Here is a 27,500-nt window from a genome sequence, read left to right on the forward strand (position 1 = left end):
GAGAGAGAGATACAGAGAGAGACAGAGAGAGAGAACGAAAAGAAGGCTGTGATTTTCCGGGTAACTAACCCTCATCAGAGGAATAATCAGAGACTCGTCATGTTTGAAGCTGTGTGCGTTGACCTCCCCGGTAAACAAACCCCAGATACCGTCAACACCTCTCGCTGTTCGACTCACGGATCGAGCTAACGCATCACTGGAAACAGGGTCGTGTGTTTCAGCGAGTCTCTAACTCTGCTGTGGTATATAAAAACGGCCAGAGATAAACTGTCAACACCTTTTCTATTCTCTGCTTCTAATGATTTCACCGATTTTTATAAAAAATAAAAAAAAGAATTGAATGAAATCGATATGACACACGAAGCGATTGTGTCTCCTTGACGTTCAAGCTCCTGATAACAACAAGTGTGAACAGAGAATAACTCGCCATACACCTTTGGGCAAAGACCACTGGTAACTTTTAATGATACTGTAACCCATCTCCTCAGACTGGGCAACATTTGAAATAGCAGTAACACATTTAGGTCAGGATACCTCAGTACACAGTAATACAGAGAGAGAGGGCCCCCTGAGAGGTCACAATACCTCAGTACACAGTAATACAGAGAGAGGGCCCCCTGAGAGGTAACGATACTCAGTACACAGTAATACAGAGAGAGAGGGCCCCCTGAGAGGTCACAATACCTCAGTACACAGTAATACAGAGAGAGGGCCCCCTGAGAGGTCACAATACCTCAGTACACAGTAATACAGAGAGAGGGCCCCCTGAGAGGTCAGGATACCTCAGTACACAGTAATACAGAGAGAGGGCCTTGAGACGTCACAATACCTCAGTACACAGTAATACAGAGAGAGGGCCCCCTGAGATGTCAGGACACCTCAGTACACAGTAATACAGAGAGAGAGGGCCCCCTGACAGGTCAGGATACCTCAGTACACAGTAATACAGAGGGCCCCCTGAGAGGTCACAATACCTCAGTACACAGTAATACAGAGAGAGGGCCCCCTGAGAGGTCACAATACCTCAGTACACAGAAATACAGAGAGAGAGGGCCCCCTGAGAGGTCACGATACCTCAGTACACAGTAATACAGAGAGAGGGCTGCCTGAGAGGTCACAATACCTCAGTACACAGTAATACAGAGAGAGGCCCCCTGAGAGGTCAGGATACCTCAGTACACAGTAATACAGAGAGAGGGCCCCCTGAGAGGTCACAATACCTCAGTACACAGTAATACAGAGAGAGGGCCCCCTGAGAGGTCAGGATACCTCAGTACACAGTAATACAGAGAGAGGCCCCCTGAGAGGTCAGGATACTTCAGTACACAGTAATACAGAGAGAGGCCCCCTGAGAGGTCACGATACCTCAGTACACAGTAATACATGAGAGGGCCCCCTGAGAGGTCACGATACCTCAGTACACAGTAATACAGAGAGAGGGCCTTGAGACGTCACAATACCTCAGTACACAGTAATACAGAGGGCCCCCTGAGAGGTTAGGATACCTCAGTCCACAGTAATAAAGAGAGAGGCCACCTGAGAGGTCACAATACCTCAGTACACAGTAATACAGAGAGAGGGCCCCCTGAGAGGTCACGATACCTCAGTACACAGTAATACAGAGAGAGGGCCTTGAGACGTCACAATACCTCAGTACACAGTAATACAGAGGGCCCCCTGAGAGGTTAGGATACCTCAGTACACAGTAATACAGAGAGAGGCCACCTGAGAGGTCACAATACCTCAGTACACAGTAATACAGAGCTCTGAGAGGTCACGATACCTCAGTACACAGTAATACAGAGAGAGGGCCTTGAGACGTCACGATACCTCAGTACACAGTAATACAGAGAGAGAGGGCCCCCTGAGAGGTCACGATACCTCAGTACACAGTAATACAGAGAGAGGCCCCCTGAGAGGTTAGGATACCTCAGTACACAGTAATACAGAGAGAGGGCCCCCTGAGAGGTCACGATACCTCACTACACAGTAATACAGAGAGAGGGCCCCCTGAGAGGTCAGGATACCTCAGTACACAGTAATACAGAGAGAGGGCCCCCTGAGAGGTCACAATACCTCAGTACACAGTAATACAGAGAGAGGCCCCCTGAGAGGTTAGGATACCTCAGTACACAGTAATACAGAGAGAGGACCCCCTCAGCTGCCAAGTAAGCCAAGAGTTTGAAAGAGTGAATTCACACACCTTTAACCATGCTATCAGGTGCATCAAATAGAGGAAAACTCTATTATAACTAAACTCTAGCACAGTGCTCAACTATTCAGGAATAGATGCAGAAAATTAATGGAAACATCAAAAGGAGTCAAGAACTAGTATTAAACCTCTGGCCAGATACAGAGGTGTGTGTGTGTGTGTGTGTGTGTGTGTGTGTGTGTGTGTGTGTGTGTGTGTGTGTGTGTGTGTGTGTGTGTGTGTGTGTGTGTGTGTGTGTTCAATCCCTTCAGTAATAACCCTGTTATTGTCCAGAGACAGAGATAAGTTAGAACACAGATAGGTTCACTAGAACACAGATAGGTTCACTAGAACACAGATAGGGTTACCTAGAACACAGATAGGGTTCACTAGAACACAGATAGGGTTACCTAGAACACAGATAGGGTTCACTAGAACACAGATAGGGTTACCTAGAACACAGATAGGGTTCACTAGAACACAGATAGGGTTACCTAGAACACAGATAGGGTTCACTAGAACACAGATAGGGTTACTTAGAACACAGATAGGGTTCACTAGAACACAGATAGGGTTCACTAGAACACAGATAGGGGTCATTAGAACACAGATAGGGTTACTTAGAACACAGATAGGGTTCACTAGAACACAGATAGGGTTCACTAGAACACAGATAGGGGTCACTAGAACACAGATAGGTTCACTAGAACACAGATAGGGTTCACTAGAACACAGATAGGGGTCACTAGAACACAGATAGGTTCACTAGAACACAGATAGGGGTCATTAGAACACAGATAGGTTCACTAGAACACAGATAGGGTTCACTAGAACACAGATAGGGGTCATTAGAACACAGATAGGGTTACTTAGAACACAGATAGGGTTACTTAGAACACAGATAGGGTTACTTAGAACACAGATAGGGTTCACTAAAACACAGATAGGGGTCACTAGAACACAGATAGGTTCACTAGAACACAGATAGGGTTCACTAGAACACAGATAGGGGTCACTAGAACACAGATAGGGGTCACTAGAACACAGATAGGTTCACTAGAACACAGATAGGGGTCATTAGAACACAGATAGGTTCACTAGAACACAGATAGGGTTCACTAGAACACAGATAGGGGTCACTAGAACACAGATAGGGGTCACTAGAACACAGATAGGTTCACTAGAACACAGATAGGGGTCATTAGAACACAGATAGGTTCACTAGAACACAGATAGGTTCACTAGAACACAGATAGGGGTCATTAGAACACAGATAGGGTTACTTAGAACACAGATAGGGTTACTTAGAACACAGATAGGTTCACTAGAACACAGATAGGTTCACTAGAACACAGATAGGTTCACTAGAATACAGATAGGGGTCATTAGACCATTCTCCATAAACGTTCTATAAAGAACCATATAAAAATAACCCTTTTTTTAGGTTCTATATATACAACCATGTTTTAATGGTTCTTCATGGAACCTTAGGAAAGGGTTCTTTATAGAACCATACATGTTCCGCTTAGAACCTTATGAGCACGGATCTTTATAGAACCTTAAAAAAAAGAGTTCCATGTAGCACCAAAAAGGGTTTTGCTATGGTTACATGCCAAATAATACTATTTCAAACCGTGTGTGTGTGTGTGTGTGTGTGTGTGTGTGTGTGCGTGCGTGTGTGTGTGCGTGCGTGCGTGCGTGCGTGTGTGTGTGTGTGTACGGAAAGTAACAAACCAGCCAGAGAAACCCTGTGCCCTTCTGTCATATGAGACAAAGTAACAAAACTGCAAGCTATTCCCTATATAGTGCATTACCTGGGACCGGAGACCTGTAGGAAATAAGAATTATCCCACTACTGTGTACCTGATGAGACCAGGGAGATTCCCCCCCCACTACTGTGTACCTGATGAGACCAGGGAGATTCCCCCCCCCCCACTACTGTGTACCTGATGAGACCAGGGAGATTCCCCCCCCCCCCCCCACCACTACTGTGTACCTGATGAGACCAGGGAGATTCCCCCCCCACTACTGTGTACCTGATGAGACCAGGGAGATTCCCCCCCCCCACTACTGTGTACCTGATGAGACCAGGGAGATTCCCCCCCCCCCCCCCCCCCCACTACTGTGTACCTGATGAGACCAGGGAGATCCCCCCCCCCCCCCACTACTGTGTACCTGATGAGACCAGGGAGATCCCCCCCCCCCCCCCCACTACTGTGTACCTGATGAGACCAGGGAGATTCCCCCCCCACTACTGTGTACATGATGAGACCAGGGAGATTCCCCCCCCACTACTGTGTACCTGATGAGACCAGGGAGATTCCCCCCCCCCCCCACTACTGTGTACCTGATGAGACCAGGGAGATTCCCCCCCCCCCCCCCCACTACTGTGTACCTGATGAGACCAGGGAGATTCCCCCCCCCCCCCACTACTGTGTACCTGATGAGACCAGAGAGATTCCCCCCCCCCCCACTACTGTGTACCTGATGAGACCAGGGAGATTCCCCCCCCACTACTGTGTACCTGATGAGACCAGGGAGATTCCCCCCCACTACTGTGTACCTGATGAGACTAGGGAGATTCCCCCCCCCCCCCCCCCACTACTGTGTACCTGATGAGACCAGGGAGATCCCCCCCCCCCCCACTACTGTGTACCTGATGAGACCAGGAAGATAGGAAGACAGCGACCAGTCAATAGATCCTCTGCTGAAACACCAGATCATTGACTGTAGAATCCAAACTCTCTATAGAACAAACGTCAAGGTATGAAGGTGAGACATGGACCAGAAGGGAAAAAGCCTTGCTAAGGCTAAGATGGAAGTGGAGGGAAGGACAGAGGGGAAGGAAAGGGAGGAAGACGTTCTGTAGTTGAGTGGTGGAGAAAAACGGAAGAGACAGAACGAGGGTCAGAAGAGAGGCGACGTAGAGCAGAAAGAACGAAAGAAAAGTAGACTATAGGGAGAGAAGAGGAGGGGAGGAGGTGTGGGTGAGGTGGGTACCGTACCTCTGTTGTTGGTGTTTGGAAGGTCTGAGGAGGCCAGGTGGGGATCTAAGGGAACGGTGGTGTCTGGTGGGGTAGGGCGGGGAGGTGGGGTGGTGGATGGAGGGAGGGTGCTGGGGACATCTGGTGGGACGGACGGATGGACGGACACACAAACACAAAGGGACAGACAAAACAATGACAACATAAAGGCAACAAAACATGTCAAGGTGATGATGGGAAAATGAATCACCTGTTTCATCAGAACAAAACTGGCAAAACATACAGAAACTATAAACAACTATAAACTAGATAATAAAAAAAACATTTAAATATGTAAACATATTAAACTGAAAATATATACAAATTATTAAAACATAAAACATGTAACATAACATAACAGAACTCATATGGCAGGCCAAAACCTGAGAAGATTCCAAACAGGAAGTGCCGTCTCTGACCATTTCTTCTCTTTATTGAAAACGGATTAAAATCTAACTAAAACAAACAGCTAATTTTCACACATATAAATCAAAGACAAAACAATAACATGTAATTTAATACGAAAATAAACATTGTTGGGGGACTGGAGACATTTATACAACACTGTTGGGGACTGGGGACATTCATACAACACTGTTGGGCGACTGGGGACATTCATACAACACTGTTGGGGGACTGGAGACATTTATACAACACTGTTGGGGACTGGAGACATTCATACAACACTGTTGGGGACTGGAGACATTCATACAACACTGTTGGGGACTGGAGACATTCATACAACACTGTTGGGGACTGGGGACATTCATACAACACTGTTGGGGACTGGGGACATTCATACAACACTGTTGGGGACTGGGGACATTTATACAACACTGTTGGGGACTGGAGACATTCATACAACACTGTTGGGGACTGGGGACATTCATACAACACTGTTGGGGACTGGGGACATTCATACAACACTGTTGGGGACTGGAGACATTCATACAACACTGTTGGGGACTGGAGACATTCATACAACACTGTTGGGGACTGGAGACATTCATACAACACTGTTGGGGGACTGGGGACATTCATACAACACTGTTGGGGACTGGAGACATTTATACAACACTGTTGGGGACTGGAGACATTCATACAACACTGTTGGGGACTGGAGACATTCATACAACACTGTTGGGGACTGGAGACATTCATACAACACTGTTGGGGACTGGAGACATTCATACAACACTGTTGGGGACTGGGGACATTCATACAACACTGTTGGGGACTGGAGACATTCATACAACACTGTTGGGGACTGGAGACATTCATACAACACTGTTGGGGACTGGGGACATTCATACAACACTGTTGGGGACTGGGGACATTTATACAACACTGTTGGGGGACTAGACTTTCTCCTTGAGGAAGCCTACTGGACAAAGACTAAAAAAGCTAATTGTGAGTACACAACATATCTCCTGAGGCCATGGAAGAACTGAGACATTTACAGCTTCCAGGAATTGTGTCCAGATCCTTTCCACATGGGGCTGTGCATTATGATGCTGAAACATGAGGTGATGGAGGCGGATGAATGGCACAACAATGGACCCCACAGGATTTTGTCACAGTATCTCTGGGCATTCAACAAAACACAAATTCTCCATAACTTGTAAGAAGGTGGGACTGGGATCTGACTGTATAGCTCAGTGCTTCTGCTCTTTCTGTAATTTATAGGGAAACACAATATTTGGTCTATACTTGGCATGTAGATTTCTCACTTATGGTTGGCACAAATCTTGCTTATGGGTGAGGGGAATAGGCGGGGCATATGCAAATTAAATACTGTTATATTTACAGTAGTTTAAAAAAAACTAGTGTTTTCGTGGACATTACTGTAGTATCTACTATGATATTCTACAGTATAATACACAATTATATAGAAAGTACTACACATGATCGAAGGGATAGTACAGTATACTACAGTTCACTACATAATTCTATAGTAAGTACCGGAGTATTCAATAGTAAACTGTAGTATTTGTTCATGTTCTCCAAAACTGTTAGTTTTACATTCATTCTGAATATATATTTCCAGGGATATACAACATTCTGAAATATATGTAGATATCTTTGTTGGAAAGAATTCTATATTTGTCATAGTGATAAATGTAAAATGTAAAATAATGTCTCAACATCTCCCCTACTTCAATACTATTCCTACAGGTTTCCTCATGGTTCTGTTTCAATCAGTCAATCAATTCAATCAATTCAATCAATCAATTCAATCAATTCAATCAATTCAATCAATCAATCAATCAATTCAATCAATCAATCAATTCAATCAATCCAATCAATCAATCAATTCAATCAATCAATCAATCAATTCAATCAATCAATCAATCAATTCAATCAATTCAATCAATCAATTCAATCAATCAATTCAATCAATCAAATGTATTTATAAAGCCCCCGATGTCACAAAGTGCTCTACAGAAAACCCAGTCTAAACCCCCCCCCCCGAACAGCAAGCGATGCCAGGATGTAGAGTCATATTTAAAGTCATGTTCTCAACAACAACAACAAAACAGTGTATAATAACTGCCAGAGAACGTTTCTAAGGGCTCTATTTTTAACACAATGGTGGATCTAAATGCAAGCAGTAACGCTATAGGTTCAGTGGAGGGGTCAGGAATATTTTGGCTATTTTCACTATGACAACTATAGTGGGCGGCGTTGGTGCAAAAAGGGGCTGGGTTTTAATGGGAAAAAGACACGTGGTGAGTGTGTCGAGGTTTGGCCCCCCTGACTGGCCAATCAGAACGTGCTCCACGGTGAAATATGGGGTTGGCCCCCCTGACTGGCCAATCAGAACGTGATCCACGGTGAAATATGGGGTTGGCCCCCCTGACTGGCCAATCAGAACGTGCTCCACGGTGAAATATGGGGTTGGCCCCCCTGACTGGCCAATCAGAACGTGATCCACGGTGAAATATGGTGTTGGCCCCCCTGACTGGCCAATCAGAACGTGCTCCACGGTGAAATATGGGGTTGGCCCCCCTGACTGGCCAATCAGAACGTGATCCACGGTGAAATATGGTGTTGGCCCCCCTGACTGGCCAATCAGAACGTGATCCACGGTGAAATATGGTGTTGGCCCCCCTGACTGGCCAATCAGAACGTGCGCCACGGTGAAATATGGGGTTACTTCAGTTTGTGTATTTTAAGATATTTTATGTTTTGCCTTCAATATCAACTCCAATTCCAAATGTTAGTCCGTTATAATGGCTTACAGAACAAATAACAAAATGGAGACCTATCCCATCTTTTGCTAAATACGTTAATTTTAACCAATTTGTAGTCCACATTGTTCTAAGTAATTGTATGTCTTCAATAGCATTCACACTGATATAGGGGCTAGTTGCATTATAGCTGAGCATGGACATGCCAAACATTGTCAATAAGCAAGATTCAATTCATTATTATTGATAAGGCCTAAAAAGAGAATGAATAAATTTGAATCAAATTCTAAACTAAACAACAACTTGTTTTAAATAGGTCATGTCACACTTACAGGCGCCATCATTTCTCCCCCAGCCCAGGGTTTAACGCACATTTAAAACGGGACCTGCCTGGCTAAAATAATGTGGACCTGCCTACAACGTTGAGATAAAAAGGGAATGTCGGCTCACTGTTTTACTCCTCTCAAACTTGATGTTTTAATAAAGTTTTGGGGCTGTTAAGATTTCCCTCCAAGTGATCTCAGGAGCCAAACCCTTTATCGACAGTCTTGACTACTTCCCAATTGCATTGGGCGAGACCTTAAAAAAAATGTTTTAATGGAGAGTAGGGGAAGCTATGCTTGGTTTTAAATCAAATAAAACTAAAATCGGAAAAAACATACTTAAAAAAACGTTTCTAAATGCGTAGTACACAGGCACCAACAGCACATTAGGCTACTCTTGTCCCTGAGTTTCCTCTGTCGAAATTCATACCATAACCAACTGTGTTACTGCTAAAAACCCGCTTTTAGTTGGTCTTAAATGCCCCTGTCAGCGCTGCCTGATATTAGCAATTTGGATAATGTTTTTAAGGACACACCTCAAATATTTCCACCCCACTCATCTGAAAGTGCAAGCGAACTAATATTAGACAGATTAATTGCAGTGCCTGGTGTTAGGGCTGGAAAATGCCAGCGTACCCGTTTTTACATGATGGAATTGCAAACTAAAGACACTAGCGTCTGCTTTAACGCCAGCCGAAAATATAGGCCCCTGACAATGTTATTTAAAAACATACATTCCATTCTCAGAACGTTAAGAAAACTTTAGTAACCTTCAGAGAACATTCTAAGAATGTCATTTAAATGTTATTTAAAAACATACATTCCATTCTCAGAACGTTAAGAAAATGTTGGTAACCTTCAGAGAACATTCTAAGAATGTTATTTAATTAAAAGTTATTTAAAAACATAGACATTCTGTTCTCAGCGTCAACAAAACTCTCTCTATCCTCTTGTGTTCAGATGTGTTGGCCTTGCCCACTAATTGGCCACACCTGATCTTAAGAGTCTAAGCCAAATGTCCTTACTGCTATTAGCCCATAGAAACACACTGAATAACAGATTCATACATGGAACAGAGTCCCAAAAATATATCAAAATATATATTTTTTTTTTTACATGTATTTAACCCCATATTTTTGGCATTAATAAAATCTCCATATATATTTCCATTCATTTTTTCAACTGGTACCGGTGGACCTTCAGACTAGTCTTGTGAGGCCTGTGGGCGTCCTAGAGGAAAACAACCGAGATGTTCGCGAGAGTCTCACCTTTGCACAGAGGGGTTTTAGTGTATAGCCTAAACGGTTCTAGACGCTACAGACAGAAGTTGGCAGATCAACGGTACTGACTTCAGGCGAGTCTCCTGTCGCTTGTCGCAGAGCAAAACGGAGAACACCCTGCTGTCCGTGAGAGTCTCATATTTCCATAGAGGGGAAGGAGGGGATGGTCATAATAGTATTATAGGTCAAACCCGTTCGGATGCTACGGATTATTTTGTGTGAAGAACGAATTTCGGGATTGTCACATGGTCTGACAAACACCTCTCTAGCTCTGTCACCTTTCACAGCAGATGAGGAAGTGTGACACAAGTGGATGCGTTGGATTGAGACACATCCAATGTAAAACAACAGATATCTCTCCAGCTTCAACTGACACATTTTTTTATAGGGATTTTTTTTGCATTATGCTAATTCGATTTCTGCGTGGCCGCAGATATCGACCTTGAAACATGACCTACAATTTCCATTCTCCGAGCGTTAATAAAACCTCCCAGGGAAACTTTAAAGGAACCAGAGTAAAACGTTCTCAGAAACGCCCTGCAAACTACAAAATAAACGATCTCAGAAACGCCCTGCAACCTACAAAATAAACAATCCCAGAACAGCCCTGCAACCTACAAAATAAACGATCTCAGAACAGCCCTGCAACCTACAAAATAAACGATCTCAGAACAGCCCTGCAACCTACAAAATAAACGATCTCAGAACAGCCCTGCAACCTACAAAATAAACGATCTCAGAACAGCCCTGCAACCTACAAAATAAACGATCTCAGAACAGCCCTGCAACCTACAAAATAAACGATCTCAGAACAGCCCTGCAACCTACAAAATAAACGATCTCAGAACAGCCCTGCAACCTACAATATAAACGATCTCAGAACAGCCCTGCAACCTACAAAATAAACGATCTCAGAACAGCCCTGCAACCTACAAAATAAACGATCTCAGAACAGCCCTGCAACCTACAATATAAACGATCTCAGAACAGCCCTGCAACCTACAAAATAAACGATCTCAGAACAGCCCTGCAACCTACAAAATAAACGATCTCAGAACAGCCCTGCAACCTACAAAATAAACGATCTCAGAACAGGCAACATTTTTCACTTTTGTTCTCAGAATGTTACATTGTACCAGTCAGGAAACGTATGGCTTTGTTCCCAGAACCAAAGGGAAACCAACAACTTACATTCATTCCAACAACTCCCAAGGAACTATTCAAAATCAGTACACTACATAGGGACTAGGGTGCCATTTGGGACGCAAAATTATTGAACTGATGTACATCCCTTATATTATCCTTGACAGTAGAGCCAGAGTTCATTCCCCTTCATCCTGCTATCTGCTATTTAAATATTAAATTAGCACAACCGTGTCATAGGTCACCTGCCAATCAGGTTTGAGAGGAACACACATCACCAGGAAGTTGAATAGTTTCTGAATTATTAATTGGCTGAAAATCAAAACAAAATGGCTGCTAATGCTAAGATTTCAGTGTTACATTCCATACCTGGCCCTTCCCTTCTCTTTTGTTGGTGACTCCTCATAGGAGCATAATATTAGCATATCATCTTTGAATTTAGCTGCAGCTGTTAGCCAAAGTTATGTTTAGCGAGTTTAGTTGAGAGAAGATAAGGGATGAGGATTTTTTTTTACATTTTATTTATTTTACCTTTATTTCACCTTTTATTTCACCTTTATTTAACCAGGTAGGCTAGTTGAGAACAAGTTCTCATTTACAACTGCGACTTGGCCAAGATAAAGCAAAGAAGTGTGACACAAACAACAACACAGAGGTACACATGGAGTAAACAAACACACTCAATAACACAATAGAAAAGTCTATATACAATATGTGCACATGAGGTAGGATAAGGGAGGTAAGGCAATAAATAGGCCATAAGTGGCGAAATAATTACAATTTAGCAATTAAACACTGGAGTGATAGATGAGCAGAAGATTAATGTGCAAGTAGAGATACTGGAGTGCAAAGGAGCAAAAAATAAATAACAGTATGGGGATGAGGTAGTTGGATGGGCTGTTTACAGATGGGCTATGTACAGGTGCAGTGATCTGTGAGCTGTTCTGACAGCTGGTGCTTAAAGTTAGTGAGGGAGATATGAGTCTCCAGCTTCAGTGATTTTTGCAATTCGTTCCAGTAATTGGCAGCAGAGAACTGGAAGGAAAGGCGGCCAAAGGAAGAATTGGCTTTGGGGGTGACCAGTGAAATATACCTGCTGGAGCGCGTGCTATGGGTGGGTGCTGCTATGGTGACAGTGAGCTGAGATAAGGCGGGGCTTTACCTAGCAGAGACTTATAGATGACCTGGAGCCAGTGGGCTTGGCAACGAATATGAAGCGAGGGCTAGCCAACGAGAGCATACAGGTCGCAGTGGTGGGTAGTATATGGGGCTTTGGTGACAAAACGGATGGCACTGTGATAGACTGCATCCAATTTTCTGAGTAGAGTGTTGGAGGCTATTTTGTAAATGACATCACCAAAGTCAAGGATAGGTAGGATGGTCAGTTTTACGAAGGTATGTTTGGCAGCATGAGTGAAGGATGCTTTGTTGTGAAATAGGAAGCCGATTCTAGATTTAATTTTGGATTGGAGATGCTTAATATGAGTCTGGAAGGAGAGTTTACAGTCTAGTCAGACACCTAGGTATTTGTAGTTGTCCACATATTCTAAGTCAGAACCGTCCAGAGTAGTGATGCTGGACGGGCGGGCAGGTGTGGGCAGCGATCGGTTGAAGAGCATGCATTTAGTTTTACTAGCATTTAAGAGCAGTTGGAGGCCACGGAAGGAGAGTTGTATGGCATTGAAGCTCGTCTGGAGGTTAGTTAACACAGTGTCCAAAGAAGTATACAAAATGGTGTCGTCTGCATAGAGGTGGATCAGAGAATCACCAGCAGCAAGAGCAACATCATTGATGTTGACAGAGAAAAGAGTCGGCCCGAGAATTGAACCCTGTGGTACCCCTCCATAGAGACTGTCAGAGGTTCCAGACAACAGGCCCCTCCGATTTGACACACTGAACTCTGTCTGAGAAGTAGTTGGTGAACCAGGCGAGGCAGTACATTTAGAGAAACCAAGGATTTGACTTAATCTACCCATCTTTGCTCCATTTCTCCAAGATGATCTATCCATCTTTGCTCCAGTGGACTGTTGTAAAACACATAGACATGATACGATGGCTGCTGGAAGCACAGCTGAGGTAAAGTCTATGGTGATAAAAAAAAAGCTAAGGAAAATACACATTAGCGCTATGCTAAACGAGATAATGACTAGGGAAGAGAGAAACGTTAGCGCTACGCTAAACGAGATAGTGACCAAGGTAGAGAGAAATATTAGCGCTATGCTAAATGAGATAATGACTAGGGAAGAGAGAAACGTTTGCGCTATGTAGATAAAAGCTAAGGGGAAAGATAAGAAACGTCAGTGCTACTGTATGCTAACGAGATAACAGCTAAGGAAAATGTATTCAGGTAATTTAATCATGAACAGAAATCATGTCCTGTAAGTCACGGCAGCAGACTGTGACCTGACGCGGAGCTTAACATAACCCTTGTTCTGTCAGTGTCATCTTCCTGTGACGACTGTGAGGTCATCAGAGTGCGACCAGGCCTGGGACAGGATCCTTACCAGACTATGCTACACCTTTTCTTTTCCCTAGCCTATAGAAATCTAACCTAACACAAAAAGACACCACTTTACTTTCCATGTTGCCATTATCACTACCATTATTAATACTATGGTGCATTACCGTTTGCATCAAAACACCTCACCAACCTGAGATAATGAATAAAAGCCCATTAAAACACATTACCAAGGTTTACTCTACAAACTACCATTTTGTCCTTCTATGTCAAGCTCTACCATTAACTCTTGCCCCCTTAAAATGGTGGATCACATACAGCTAAATGTTTTTTTTTTTTTACCAATATTTCCAATATCCAACCAAGGCTGAATGTTTCTCATTTTCTTTCATCCATTAAAGCGATTTATGAAATACGGTGTGACAGTTAATGTGGTTACAGTATCACCTTGGCTTTTACGTTCATGTTCTCGCTACTCTTTTTAGAGACGAGGTACTACAGGCTTTTAATTGGCCACCGCTGCTGTCTGGGCATACGTACCAAATGGCAACCTATGCCCTATATAGTGCACTAGGGCCCTATGAGTGTCTGGTTAAAAGTAGTGCACTAAATAGGGAATTGGGTTCTATTTGGGATGCAGACGTGGTGACATTTCAGAAACACCCTGAATCACTATTTGCAGGCTAAGTGCACGTTGTGAGGTGGGGAGGAGAGGAGAGGAGGGGAGAAATAAAAAAGAAGGGGTGAATATCGATGAGGAACCATCAAAAATGCCTTTTCCAGGAATGATTGTGGCAATAGAGGAGAGTTAAGAGGGGCGCTAAAGGAAAGAACGGTTAACGACTCTCGACAAGACCTTCTCCCTCTCTCTCCCTATCTCTGTCTCCCTATCTCTTTCTCTGTCACTCCGTCGCTCTCATTCTCTCTCTCTCTCTCTCTCTCTCTCTCTCCCACCCCACTCTCCATCTCCCACCCTCTTAGTCTCTCTCTGCCGATAATGAAGTTGTCAGTTTTACGGCGGCAACATCATTAAGTGCTTTGGTTACCCTTGTTATTACACCAGCCTGACATTTCATTGGAACAGAGGAGGAGTGAGGAAGAGGAAAGAGAGGGAGAGGGGGAAGAGGGGGAAGAGGAAAGAGGGGGAGAGGGGGAAGAGGGGGAAGAGGAAAGAGGGGGGGAAGAGGCAAGAGAGAGAGAAGAGGAAAGAGAAGGAGAGGGGAAGAGGGGAAGAGGAGAAGGAAGGATGGAGGAACAGGAGAGAGAGGGAGGAAGAAAGGAGGAGGAGCAGTATTTTCAGACCGACAGAGGGAACGGAGGAGGGGAAAAAAGAAACAGGGAACATCATGTTTTCGTACTTTTTGAATGTTGTCGTGATTCCACAGAGGTTTTCATTCGACCACGTTGTCCCATGTTTGAACTAATCTCCGTCCGTCTGTCTGTCTTGTCAGTCTTGTCAGTCTGTCTGTCTTTGTCAGTCTGTATCACACAGGCTTTCTTTCTTTCTTTATTTGAGGTTAGATGATGAGTCCACGTTGTCCATCTCCCTGCTGGGCTAACTGCGTGTGTGTGTGTGTGTGCGCGTGTGTGTGTGTTATGTCGTATCGTCTTTCTTCCTGCAGGGCTAACTGGTTGAGGATTTTCATGTTGGATCAGAAACATTAGAGGAAAATGGAGATGAATCATCACAGATGACATTTATCCCCATGGTCATTAGTGGGAGAGATGGGGAGGGAGGGAGGGGGGAGGGAGGGGGGGAGGGAGGGAGGGAAAGAGGGAGGGAAGGGGAGGGAGGGAGGGAAAGAGGGAGGGAGGGAGGGAGGGAGGGAGGGAGGGAGAGAGAGATGGGGAGGGATGGATGGATGGAGGGAAGGAGGGAGGGAAAGAGGGAGGGAGGGAGGGAAAGAGGGAGGGAGAGAAAGAGGGAGGGAGGGAGGGAGGGAGGGAGGGAGAGATGGGGAGGGATGGATGGATGGAGGGAGGGAGGGAGGGAAAGAGGGAGAGAAAGACGGAGAGAAAGAGGGAGAGAAGGGAATGGAATGTCTAAACTGTATCATGATGAATATAATTAAATCACAGAAAGTAAACCTTTAACAGACCTGAAATCCTTCATAATCCTCTCTCTCTGTCACTGTCTCAATTAAATAAAAATAAAAATCAATTGGGCTTTATTGGCATGGTAAATATTTGTTTATAAAGATCAAACACACTGCATATTAAACAGCTTTTTCAAGCTTCTCTGGTCAACAGTATACTCTCCCTATTATTTCTGTATTCTTCTCCTTCCTGACTGGTTCACACAGTTTTGTTCCAACTTTTTAATTAACTTTCCCATGGTCGTCTAATTCCTGCTCAGGGTTTTTACATCCATTCAGCGCCGAAAATAATACAAATTAATTTAACTTCAGCGAGGCATACTTATTAACATTTTATATTTATTTCCCTTTCTATAGACACAGAACGGTACAACTTCCAAGAGAGACGCAGCTTCGTGACTAAAACATCACAAGGTGAAAATGATAAATAAACATGTTGATTAGAAGGTAAATGTTGAAAACATTATTTCATTTGACCTGGACGAGTTGGTGTTTTTCCATTGTGTGTGTGTGTGTGTGTGTGTGTGTGTGTGTGTGTGTGTGTGTGTGTGTGTGTGTGTGTGTGTGTGTGTGTGTGTGTGTGTGTGTGTGTGTGTGTGTCTCAGTGGAGGCTACTCAGAGGAGGAAGGGGAGGACCATCCTCCTCGGTGAATTGAATTTGTTTTTTAAATGTGAAACATTTAGAAAGTTATCCTTTTTAGATAAAACTATACTAAATATATTCACATCACCAAATAATTTATTAAAACAGTACTCTGTAGAGTAGCACCATGGTGTAGCTGGAGGACAGCTAGCTTTCGTCCTCCTCTGGGTACATTGACTTCAATACAAAACCTAGGAGGTTCATGGTTCTCACCTCCTTCCATAGACTTACACAGTAATTATGACAACTTCCGGAGGACGTCCTCCAACCTATCAGAGCTCCTGCAGCATGAACTGACATGTTGTCCACCCAATCAAAGGATCAGAGAATGAATCTAGTACTAAAAGCATAAACTACAGCTAGCTAGCACTGCAGCGCATAAAATGTTGTGAGTAGTTGACTCAAAGAGAAAGTTGAACAATTTTAAAGAAATGAATTTCTTCCAAAATGAAGGAGAAGCAAGAGAGAGAGATAGAGAGAGAGATTTATCACTTTGTTTCACTTGCTTAGCTAGCAAATGCAGCTAGCTAGTTTAGCCTAATCAAACACCCTGCCTCAAACAGAGGGATGCTATGTTAGCTAGCTAGCTATTACTATCCAACACAACACTGGAACTCTTCCAAGTCAAAGTAAGCTGCTAAACAGCTTACTGACTGTACACTATACTGCATGATTTTAGCGGGTTTACTAACGCGTTAGTTCTATTAGCTATGTTCACTATAATGTTACTTTAGCTAATACGGGGACAACGATGTTGGCTGTGTGTAGCGGTTATGATAGGGTTTGGCTTGGAAAGTTTTTTTTTCACCTGGTCACATACAGCTGATGTGTTATGCATTGAAGTTCACAAGCGAAAGGAAAATGTGAGAGGAGGAGCGCGCCTGGACGCGAGAAGGAATACAACGTGGCTGCTATGAAACCGAACTGTGTTTACACGTGATCAGGGGTGTATTCATTCCGCAGATTCTGTTGAAAAAAGTTTCTTAAATGGAATCAAAAGTAACAAAACGGGGATAAATATACCTGAATTTGTCCAACAGAAACTCTTGTTTGCAACAGTTGGACTTATGATTACACACTAGATCAGCTAGATGCTGGCAAGCAGTATTGAATGTGTCACTGTCTGTCACTTTGATTACTCACATTTCTCTAGACCTGTGTGCACCTACGTTGTAAACTTTCGTTCATAGGCTAGGTTGTAGAAACCTCATGATGGGTATTGAGAAAAATGTTGTATCAAGTAGTAGCCTAAACCTATCACACTGTTACATTGAACTGGGTGAATGGAATATGAATGACAGTCATCCAATATGCTGTAATAGAAATAAGGCCACGCTCATGAAAATAAAGAAAATCGTCCTCCCTCATCTTAAACGGCACTGACTGCCACTGGTGTGTGTGTGTGTGTGTGTGTGTGCACAGCAAATTGTGTGCATTTTTCAGGGTAACATTTCTACTGTTGATTCAGGATTTAAATTCACTCTGTAAGAGTGAAATTAACAGTCACTGGTGTAAAATAACCAGACTTATTGTTCTAGACTGTGGAGAGTAAACCATTCCCATCAAAACCACTCTCGTCATTGTCATAATTCCCAGCATGCTCTACTGCAGGTTGACTTTTCTAATATCTATGTTTTTGCATGTACATTGATTGATTGATTGATTGATTGATTAATCTTATGCTACACAAAGATAAATATTATATATTATTCTAAACTAATCCAATCAGTTAGATTCATTGCACCCATAACCAAAATGGTTGTTCTGATTTAGATGATTTGGGTAGTGATTTTCATTGCTGTTGTTAATGAAGTCTCCTAATCCTAACAGTCATTCTGAATGCAGGTGAATAAAGCATTCCAACAGTTGTACAAATTCTAATTCTGGCTGGATTCCAACAGGACGTTATACATCTCTTTGCCAACTGGCATAATGTGATAAGCCTGATATGTCAGCGTAAGACTAGGCCATTGACAGAGTTACATTTTCATTATAACATTTGCTAAAGAACTCACTTGGGGAAAGCCAAAGGCCTAAAAGGAAAGAATCAGTCATGGATGTTAAATGCTACAATTTACACGAAAAGAAAAGGCTGGTGAACATGTTTTTTTTGTTGTTGCCTAATTTAAATAACTACCACCTTGTAACCAACATCAGAGAAGGCATGTTTGCAGAGGGGCATGGTTTATATAGCTAAATAGCTACTCTACATAGCTACTCTTGAATTGTTAGATATTACTGCACTTTTCGAGCTAGAAACACAAGCATTTTGCTTGCTTTGCTTGGACCAATAACATTTGATTTGATTAGATTTTTACTGTTCCAAAATTTGACTGTAGGGTGTCAGAAAATGTTTCCCTTTTTATCTGTGTCCGGTGTGAGCTAATTACTGGCTAGCTAGTTACTTCCCTGTGGCTCAGTTGGTAGAGCATGGTGTTTGCAACGCCAGCATGGTGTGTGCAACGCCAGGGTTGTGGGTTCAATTCCCATGAAGGGGCCAGTACAGAAATGAAATGTATGCATTCACTACTGTAAGTCGCTCTGGATAAGAGCGTCTGCTAAATGACTAAAATGTAAATTTAGCTAGGTCTTCAGCCGTCCAGTGCTGGCGAGTTACTGGCGAGTTACTGGCGAGTTACTGGCGAGTTACTGGCTAGTTACTGGCTAGTTACTGGCTAGTTACTGGCTAGTTACTGGCTAGTTACTGGCCAGTGCTAGTTACTGGCTAGTTACTGGCTAGTTACTGGCTAGTTACTGGCTAGTTACTGGCTAGTTACTGGCTAGTTACTGGCTAGTTACTGGCTAGTTACTGGCTAGCTAGGTCTTCAGCCATCCGGTGTTAGCTAGTTACCGGCTAGCTAGGTCTTCAGCCGTCCGGTATTAGCTAGTTACCGGTTAGCTAGGTCTTCAGCCGTCCGGTGTTAGCTAGTTATTGGCTAGCTATGTTTTCAGCCAACATGGAACAAAAGGTTGGGAATGGTCATTCAAAACTCAACACATGCCAAACAGGAGATGTATAAAACATTTTTGTCATCATTGATGCAATTTCAATGTTGTTTGAGTTGCTTTGTGTTTCACCAAATTAGCTTGAGATGGTTTTACTGCAACACAGCTCACTCTGTATACAAGTTGCTTGACGTAGGCGTTTTCAACGAGCTGTCAGACAAGGAGAGCTCATGAATATAAGCTCCCTGCCCACTCAGCCTGTCTTTTCAAACTTCCTGGTAGTCAGCCATGAGAGAAAAAGTACTTTAAAAAATGTAGAGCATTTCTATCTAAAACAAATATTATTGGTGATATTTTTGCCAAAAGGTTATTTTTACAGGGGAATCAGAAAGACCGTTCTGTACCTTTAGCACTTTAAAAATTAATATTTTTACACTAGTACAGTGGGACTCATATGTTCACTGAAAATAGTGTACATTTGACGCTTTCCGAGTTAATTGGCGAGTTCGGCAATTCGCCATCTAAACACATCAGAAGGGGTAGTAGTTGGTATGAGGGTCGTGGATGAGAGTTGGTAGATGGTCTTCCAGCAGGGTCAGCACCTGGTCGTGGATGAGAGTTGGTAGATGTTCTTCCACCAGGGTCAGCACCTGGTGGTGGATGAGGTTTGGTAGATGTTCTTCCACCAGGGTCAGCACCCGGTCGTGGATGAGAGTTGGTAGATGGTCTTCCAGCAGGGTCAGCACCCGGTCGTGGACTGTGGTTTGCCAAGGTCCTGTGGTGCAGGGCTCAAATCAACTCAAATGTTATTGGTCACATACTGTACACATGGTTAGCGGATGTTAATGAGAGTGTAGCGAAATGCTTGTGCTTCTAGTTCCGACAGTGCAGTAATACATTTGAAGTCGGAAGGTTACATACACTTAGGTTGGAGTCATTAAAACTTGTTTTTCAACCACTCCACACATTTCTTGTTAACAAACTATAGTTTTGGCAAGTCGGTTAGGACATCTACTTTGTACAAGTAATTTTTCCAACAATTGTTTACAGACAGATTATTTCACTTATAATTCACTGTATCACAATTCCAGTGGGTCAGAAGTTTACATACACTAAGTTGACTGTGCCTTTAAACAGCTTGGAAAATTCCAGAAAATGATGTCATGGCTTTAGAAGCTTCTGATAGGCTAATTGACATCAACTGAGTCAATTGGAGGTGTACCTGTGGATGTATTTCAAGGCCTACCTTCAAACTCAGTGCCTCTTTGCTTGACATCATGGGAAAATCAAAAGAAATCAGCCAAGACCTGATTGACCGGAAAAATGTATGTAATAAATGTATCACTAGCCACTTTTAACAATGCCACTTCATATAATGTTTACATACCCTACATTACTCATCTCATATGTATATACTGTACTCTATACCATCTACTGCATCTTGCCATCTTGATGTAATGTATCACTAGCCACTTTAAACAATGCCACTTTTATATGTTTACATATCCTACATTACTCATCTCATATGTATATACTGTACTCTATACCATCTACTGCATCTTGCCTATGCCGTTCGGCCATCCCTAATTCATATATTTTTTTTCATGTACATATTCTTATTCATTCCTTTACACTTGTGTGAATAAGGCAATTGTTGTGAAATTGTTAAGTTAGATTACTCGTTGGATATTACTGCATTGTTGGAACTAGAAGCACAAGCATTTCGCTACACTTGCATTAACATCTGCTAACCATGTGTATGTGACAAATAACATTTGATTTGAAGACCTCAGAAAAACAAATGTAGACCTCCACAAGTCTGGTTCATCCTTGTGAGCAATTTCCAAACGCCTGAAGGTACCAGGTTCATCTGTACAAACAATAGTACGCACGTATAAACACCATGGGACCACGCAGCCGTCATACCGCTCAGGAAGGAGATGCATTCTGTCTCCTAGAGGTGAACGTATTTTGGTGCGAAAAGTGTAAATCAATCCCAGAACAACAGCAAAGGACCTTGTGAAGATGCTGGAGGAAACAGGTACAAAAGTATCTTATTTCCACAGTAAAACAAGCCCTTTATCGACATAACCTGAAAGGCCGCTCAGCAAGGAAGAAGCCACTGTTCCAAATTCACCATAAAAAAGCCAGACTACGGTTTGCAACTGCACATGGGGACAAAGATCGTACTTTTTTGGAGAAATGTCCTACGGTCTGATGAAATAAAAATAGAACTGTTTGGCCATAATGACCATCATTATGTTTGGAGGTAAAAGGGGGAGGCTTGCAAGCCGTAGAACACCATCCCAACCGTGAAAAACGGGGTGGCAGCATCATGTTGTGGGGGTGTTTTGCTGCAGGAGGGACTGGTGCACTTCACAAAATAGATGGCATCATGAAGCAGGAAAATGATGTGGATATATTGAAGCAACATCTCAAGACGTCAGTCAGGAAGTTAAAGCTTGGTCGCAAATGGGTCTTCCAAATGGACAATGACCCCAAGCATACTTCCAAAGTTGTGGCAAAATGGCTTAAGGACAACAAAGTCAAGGTATTTGAGTGGCCATCACAAAGCCCTGACCTCAATCCCATAGAAAATTTGTGGGCAGAACTGAAAAAATGTGTGCGAGCAAGAAGGCCTACAAACCTGACTCAGTTACACCAGCTCTGTCAGGAGGAATGGGACAAAATTCACCCAACTTATTGTGGGAAGCTTGTGGAAGGCTACAGGAAATGTTTGACCCAAGTTAAACAATTTAAAAGGCAATGCTACCAAATACTAATTGAGTGTATGTAAACTTCTGACCCACTGGGAATGTGATGAAAGAAATACAATCTGAAATAAATCACTCTCTACTATTATTCTGACATTTCACATTCTTAAAATAAAGTGGTGATCTTAACTGAACTAAGCCAGGGAATCTTTACTAGGATTAAATGTCAGGAATTGTGAAAAACTGAGTTTAAATGTATTTGGCTAAGGTGTATGTAAACCTCCGACTTCAACTGTATCTAACAAGAAGTCTAACAGTTCCCCAACAACTACCTAATACACACAAATCAAAAGGGGTGAATGAGAATATATACATATAAATATATGGATGAGCGATGGCCGAGCGGCACAGGCAAGATGCAGTAGACAGTACAGAGTACAGTATATACATGTGACATGAGTAATGTAAGATATGTAAACATTATTAAAGTGGCATTATTTAAAGTGGCTAGTGATACATTTATTAAAGTGGCCAGTGATTGGGTCTCAATGTAGGCAGCAACCTCTGAGTTAGTGATGGCTGTTTAACAGTCTAATGGCCTTGAGATAGAAGCTGTTTTTCAGTCTCTCGGTCCCAGCTTTGATGCACCTGTACTGACCTTGCCTTCTGGATCATAGCGGGGTGAACAAGCAGAGGCTCGGGTGGTTGTTGTCCATGATGATCTTTTTGGCCTTCCTGTGACATCGGGTGCTGTAGGTGTCATGGAGGGCAGGTAGTTTGCCCCCAGTGATGTGTTGTGCACCTTCTCCACTGCTGTCCCTTCGATGTGGATATGAGGGTGCTCCCTCTGCTGTTTCCTGAATTCCACGATCATCTCCTTTGTTTTGTTGACGTTCAGTGAGATGTTATTTTCCCGACACCACACTTCTCGTGCCCTCACTTCCTCCCTGTAGGCTGTCTCGTTGTTGTTGGTAATCAAGCCCACTACTGTTGTGTCGTCTGCAAACTTGTTGATTTGAGTTGGGAGGCGTGCATGGCCACGCAGTCGTGGATTAACAGGGAGCACAGGAGGGGGCTGAGCACGCACCCTTGTGGGACCCCAGTGTTGAGGATCAGCAAAGTGGAGATGTTGTTTCCTACATTTACCACCTGGGGACGGTCCATCAGGAAGTCCAGGACCAGTTGCACAGGGCTGGGTTCAGACCCAGAGCCTCCAGCTTGATGATGAGCTTCAATGAACAGCATTCTTACATAGGTATTCCTCTTGTTCAGATGGGATAGGGCAGTGTGCAGTGTGATGGCGATTGCATCGTCTGTGGACCTGTTGGGGTGGTATGCAAACTGAAGTGGGTCTAGGGTGGCCGGTAAGGTGGAGGTGATATGATCCTTGACTAGTCTCTCAAAGCACTTCATGATGACAGAAGTACGGGGTGATAGTCATTTAGTTCAGTTCTCTTTGCCTTCTTGGGTGCAGGAACAATGGTGGCCATCTTGAAGTATGTGGGGACAGCAAACTGGGATAGGGAGCGATTGAATATGTCTGTAAACACACCAGCCAGCTGGTCTGTGCATGCTCTGAGGACGCAGCTAGGGATGCCGTCTGGGCCAGCAGCCTTGCGAGGGTTAACACGTTTAAATCTTTTACTCACGTCGGCCACGGAGAAGGAGGGAGGGGCTCAGTCCTTGTTAATGGGCCGCGACGGTGGCACTGTATAATCCTCAAAGCGGGCAAAGAAGTTGTTTAGTTTGTCTGGAAGCGTGACGTCAGTGTCCGTGACGTGGCTGGTTTTATTTTTGTAGTCTGTGATTTCCTGTAGACACTGCCACATACGTCTCGTGTCTGAGCCGTTGAATTGCCACCTGGGGGCAGCCCGTCAGCGACCATTACCACCTGGGGGCGGCCCGTCAGCGACCACTAACACCTGGGGGCGGCCCGTCAGCAAGTCCAGGCTCCAGTTGCAGAGGGAGGTGTTTAGTCCCAGGTTCTTTAGCTTAGTGATGAGCTTTGTGGGCACTAAGGTGTTGAACGCTGAGCTGTAGTCAATGAACAGCGTTCTAACATAAGTGTTCCTTTTGTCCAGGTGGGAAAGGGCAGTGTGGAGTGCAATAGAGATTGCGTCATCTGTGGATCTGTTGGGGCGGTATGCGAATTGGAGTGGGTCCAGGGTGTCCGGGAGGATGCTTTTGGTGTGAGCCATGACCAGCCTTTCAAAGCACTTCATGGCTACCGATGTGAGTGCTACGGGGCGGTAATCATTTAGGCAGGTTACCTTCGCTTCCTTGGGCACAGGTCGAAGGCCGAGTCACCACTAGTCGTGTCTAAGTGGGAGACACTGCGTGGGAGCCAACTGCTAGAGAGAAGATGGGTATGTGCAGGAGGTTCAGTCCCGTTCCTGGGCTGGGCAAAGCACGTGTGGGGAAGACCGTGTAACAGCTGCCTGGTGAAACAGAATCTGTTCTGTGTTGACGTGGACGAGAACCATGTGGGGATTGCCACACGATGACAGTACTGTGGAACCTGGAAGCTCTGTCTCGTCTCGGCGTAGCAAGACACGTGTGGGGATAGGGAAGGCCATAATAACAAAGCAATACCCCATAATGACATCATAATACCCCATAATGACATCACAATACCCCATAATGACAAAACGAAAACAGGTTTTTAGAAATGTTTGCAAAAATGTTTTAAAAATAAAAAAACAGAAATAGCTTACTTTCCTAAGTATTCAGACCCTTTGCTATGAGACTCGAAATTGAGCTCAGGTGCATCCTGTTTCCATTGATCATCCTTGAGATGTTTCTATAACTTGATTGGAGTCCCCCTGTGGTCAATTCAATTGATTGGATATGATTTGGAAAGGCACACCTGTCTATATAAGGTCCCACAGTTGACAGTGCATGTTAGAGCAAAAACCAAACCATGAGGACAAAGGAAATGTCTGTAGATCTCTGAAACAGGACTGTGTCGAGGCACAGATCTGGGGAAGGGTACTGAAAAATGTCTGCAGCATTGAAGGTCCCCAAGAACACAGTGGCCTCCATCATTCTTAAATGGAAGATGTTTGGAACCACCAAGACTCTTCCTAGAGCTGGCCGCCAGGCAAAACTGAGCAATCAGGGGAGAAGGGCCTTGGTCAGGGAGGTGACCAAGAACCCAATGGTCACTCTGACAGAGCTCCAGAGATGGGAGAACCTTCCAGAAGGACAACCATCTCTGCAGCACTCCACCAAATCAGGCCGCTCTCCATCCAACCTGACAGAGCTTGAGAGGATCTGCAGAGAAGAATGGGAGAAACTCCCCAAATACAGGTGTGCCAAGCTTGTAGCGTCATACCAAAGAAGACACAAGGTTGTAATCGCTGCCGAAGGTGCTTCAACAAAGTACTGAGTACTTGAGTATGTCATATTTAATTTTTTTGTTATTAATACATTTGCAAACATTTCTTGTTTTCGCTTTGTCATTACGGGGTATTGTGTGAAGATTTATGAGGAAAATAAACTATTTAACACATTTTAGTCTAAGGCTGTAACATTACAAAATGTGGAAGAAGTCAAGGGGTCTGAATACTTTCCGAATGCCGCTGTATCTGGTATTGAATTGGTGAAAAGTGTTCAAAGCCTCTATTTCTTTCTTTCTTTCTTTCTCTCCGCTTTCCTCCCCTTCTCCCCCCCTGTCTTTCCTAATCTGTCTCTAACAGAAAATGGGAGGGATGAGGAGAATAAACAGAAGGAGAATAAAAGGAGAGGAGAAGATGGGAAGTCAAAGTGTACTGCTCTCTATTTCTAAGCGCTATTACATCTGACAAGTGCTATTAGCGGTAGAACGGAGGAGATGAGAGGGTCTGTTTTCACCCCTTTACACCCCCATCAACCTCCCCCCTTTCTTCCTCCACAACACTCTGTTTGGTACCTGGCTGTGTGTGTGTTAGACCTTCTTAGCTGCTGAGAAGACTACCATATGTGACAGATATAAGCCTGTGTATTAAACCGAATACAGCCAGACCATATGTCAAACAGCTTAGCTTCCTCCAGGTGGGCCAAACACAGCTAAACAGGTTACTGTACACATCAGGGGAGAAGGAATAATCTGGAGGGTGGTAAGTGGATATACAGGAAGGGGGTACATGGAACCACTCTGTCTCTCTCTCTCTCTCTCTCTCTCTCTCTCTCTGGGGTAGTTGCCATGGAACCACTCTGTCTCTCTCTCTCTCTCTCTCTCTCTCTCTCTCTCTCTGGGGTAGTTGTCATGGAACCACTCTGTCTCTCTCTGGGGTAGTTGCCATGGAACCACTCTGTCTCTCTCTGGGGTAGTTGCCATGGAACCACTCTCTCTCTCTCTCTCTCTCTGGGGTAGTTGTCATGGAACCACTCTGTCTCTCTCTGGGGTAGTTGCCATGGAACCACTCTGTCTCTCTCTGGGGTAGTTGCCATGGAACCACTCTGTCTCTCTCTGGGGTAGTTGCCATGGAACCACTCTGTCTCTTTCTCTCTCTCTGGGGTAGTTGCCATGGAACCACTCTGTCTCTCTCTGGGGTAGTTGCCATGGAACCACTCTGTCTCTCTCTGGGGTAGTTGCCATGGAACCACTCTGTCTCTCTCTGGGGTAGTTGCCATGGAACCACTCTGTCTCTCTCTGGGGTAGTTGCCATGGAACCACTCTGTCTCTCTCTGGGGTAGTTGTCATGGAACCACTCTGTCTCTCTCTGGGGTAGTTGTCATGGAACCACTCTGTCTCTCTCTGGGGTAGTTGCCATGGAACCACTCTCTCTCTCTCTGGGGTAGTTGTCATGGAACCACTCTGTATCTCTCTGGGGTAGTTGTCATGGAACCACTCTGTCTCTCTCTGGGGTAGTTGCCATGGAACCACTCTGTCTCTCTTTCTCTCTGGGGTAGTTGTCATGGAACCACTCTGTCTCTCTCTCTCTCTCTGGGGTAGTTGTCATGGAACCACTCTGTCTCTCTCTCTCTCTCTGGGGTAGTTGCCATGGAACCACTCTGTCTCTCTCTGGGGTAGTTGTCATGGAACCACTCTGTCTCTCTCTGGGGTAGTTGCCATGGAACCACTCTCTCTCTCTCTGGGGTAGTTGTCATGGAACCACTCTGTCTCTCTCTGGGGTAGTTGTCATGGAACCACTCTCTCTCTCTCTGGGGTAGTTGTCATGGAACCACTCTGTCTCTCTCTGGGGTAGTTGCCATGGAACCACTCTGTCTCTCTGTCTCTGGGGTAGTTGCCATGGAACCACTCTGTCTCTCTCTGGGGTAGTTGTCATGGAACCACTCTGTCTCTCTCTGGGGTAGTTGCCATGGAACCACTCTGTCTCTCTCTCTCTCTCTGGGGTAGTTGCCATGGAACCACTCTGTCTCTCTCTCGCTCTGGGGTAGTTGTCATGGAACCACTCTGTCTCTCTCTGGGGTAGTTGCCATGGAACCACTCTCTCTCTCTCTGGGGTAGTTGTCATGGAACCACTCTGTCTCTCTTTGGGGTAGTTGCC

At 44.2% G+C, this 27,500-nt stretch overlaps 1 protein-coding gene across 3 annotated transcripts in view; it reads right to left on the bottom strand.

Moving 5' to 3' along the window:
- The window catches only part of cadm2a (cell adhesion molecule 2a), a 648,926-nt gene that overhangs the window by 15,724 nt on the left and 605,702 nt on the right, over window positions 1-27,500 (bottom strand). For 2 of the 3 annotated variants that reach the window (XM_029770384.1, XM_029770383.1), the window contains one exon: window positions 5,197-5,316. The exons of the other annotated variant lie outside the window; for it this stretch is intronic. In XM_029770384.1, the coding sequence (XP_029626244.1) occupies window positions 5,197-5,316 (120 nt within the window). The remainder of the gene's footprint in view (window positions 1-5,196; window positions 5,317-27,500) is intronic. 3 annotated transcript variants of the gene reach the window in all.

This window comes from Salmo trutta, chromosome 12 (genome assembly GCF_901001165.1).
Source record: "Salmo trutta chromosome 12, fSalTru1.1, whole genome shotgun sequence".
Taxonomy (NCBI): Eukaryota; Metazoa; Chordata; class Actinopteri; order Salmoniformes; family Salmonidae; genus Salmo; species Salmo trutta.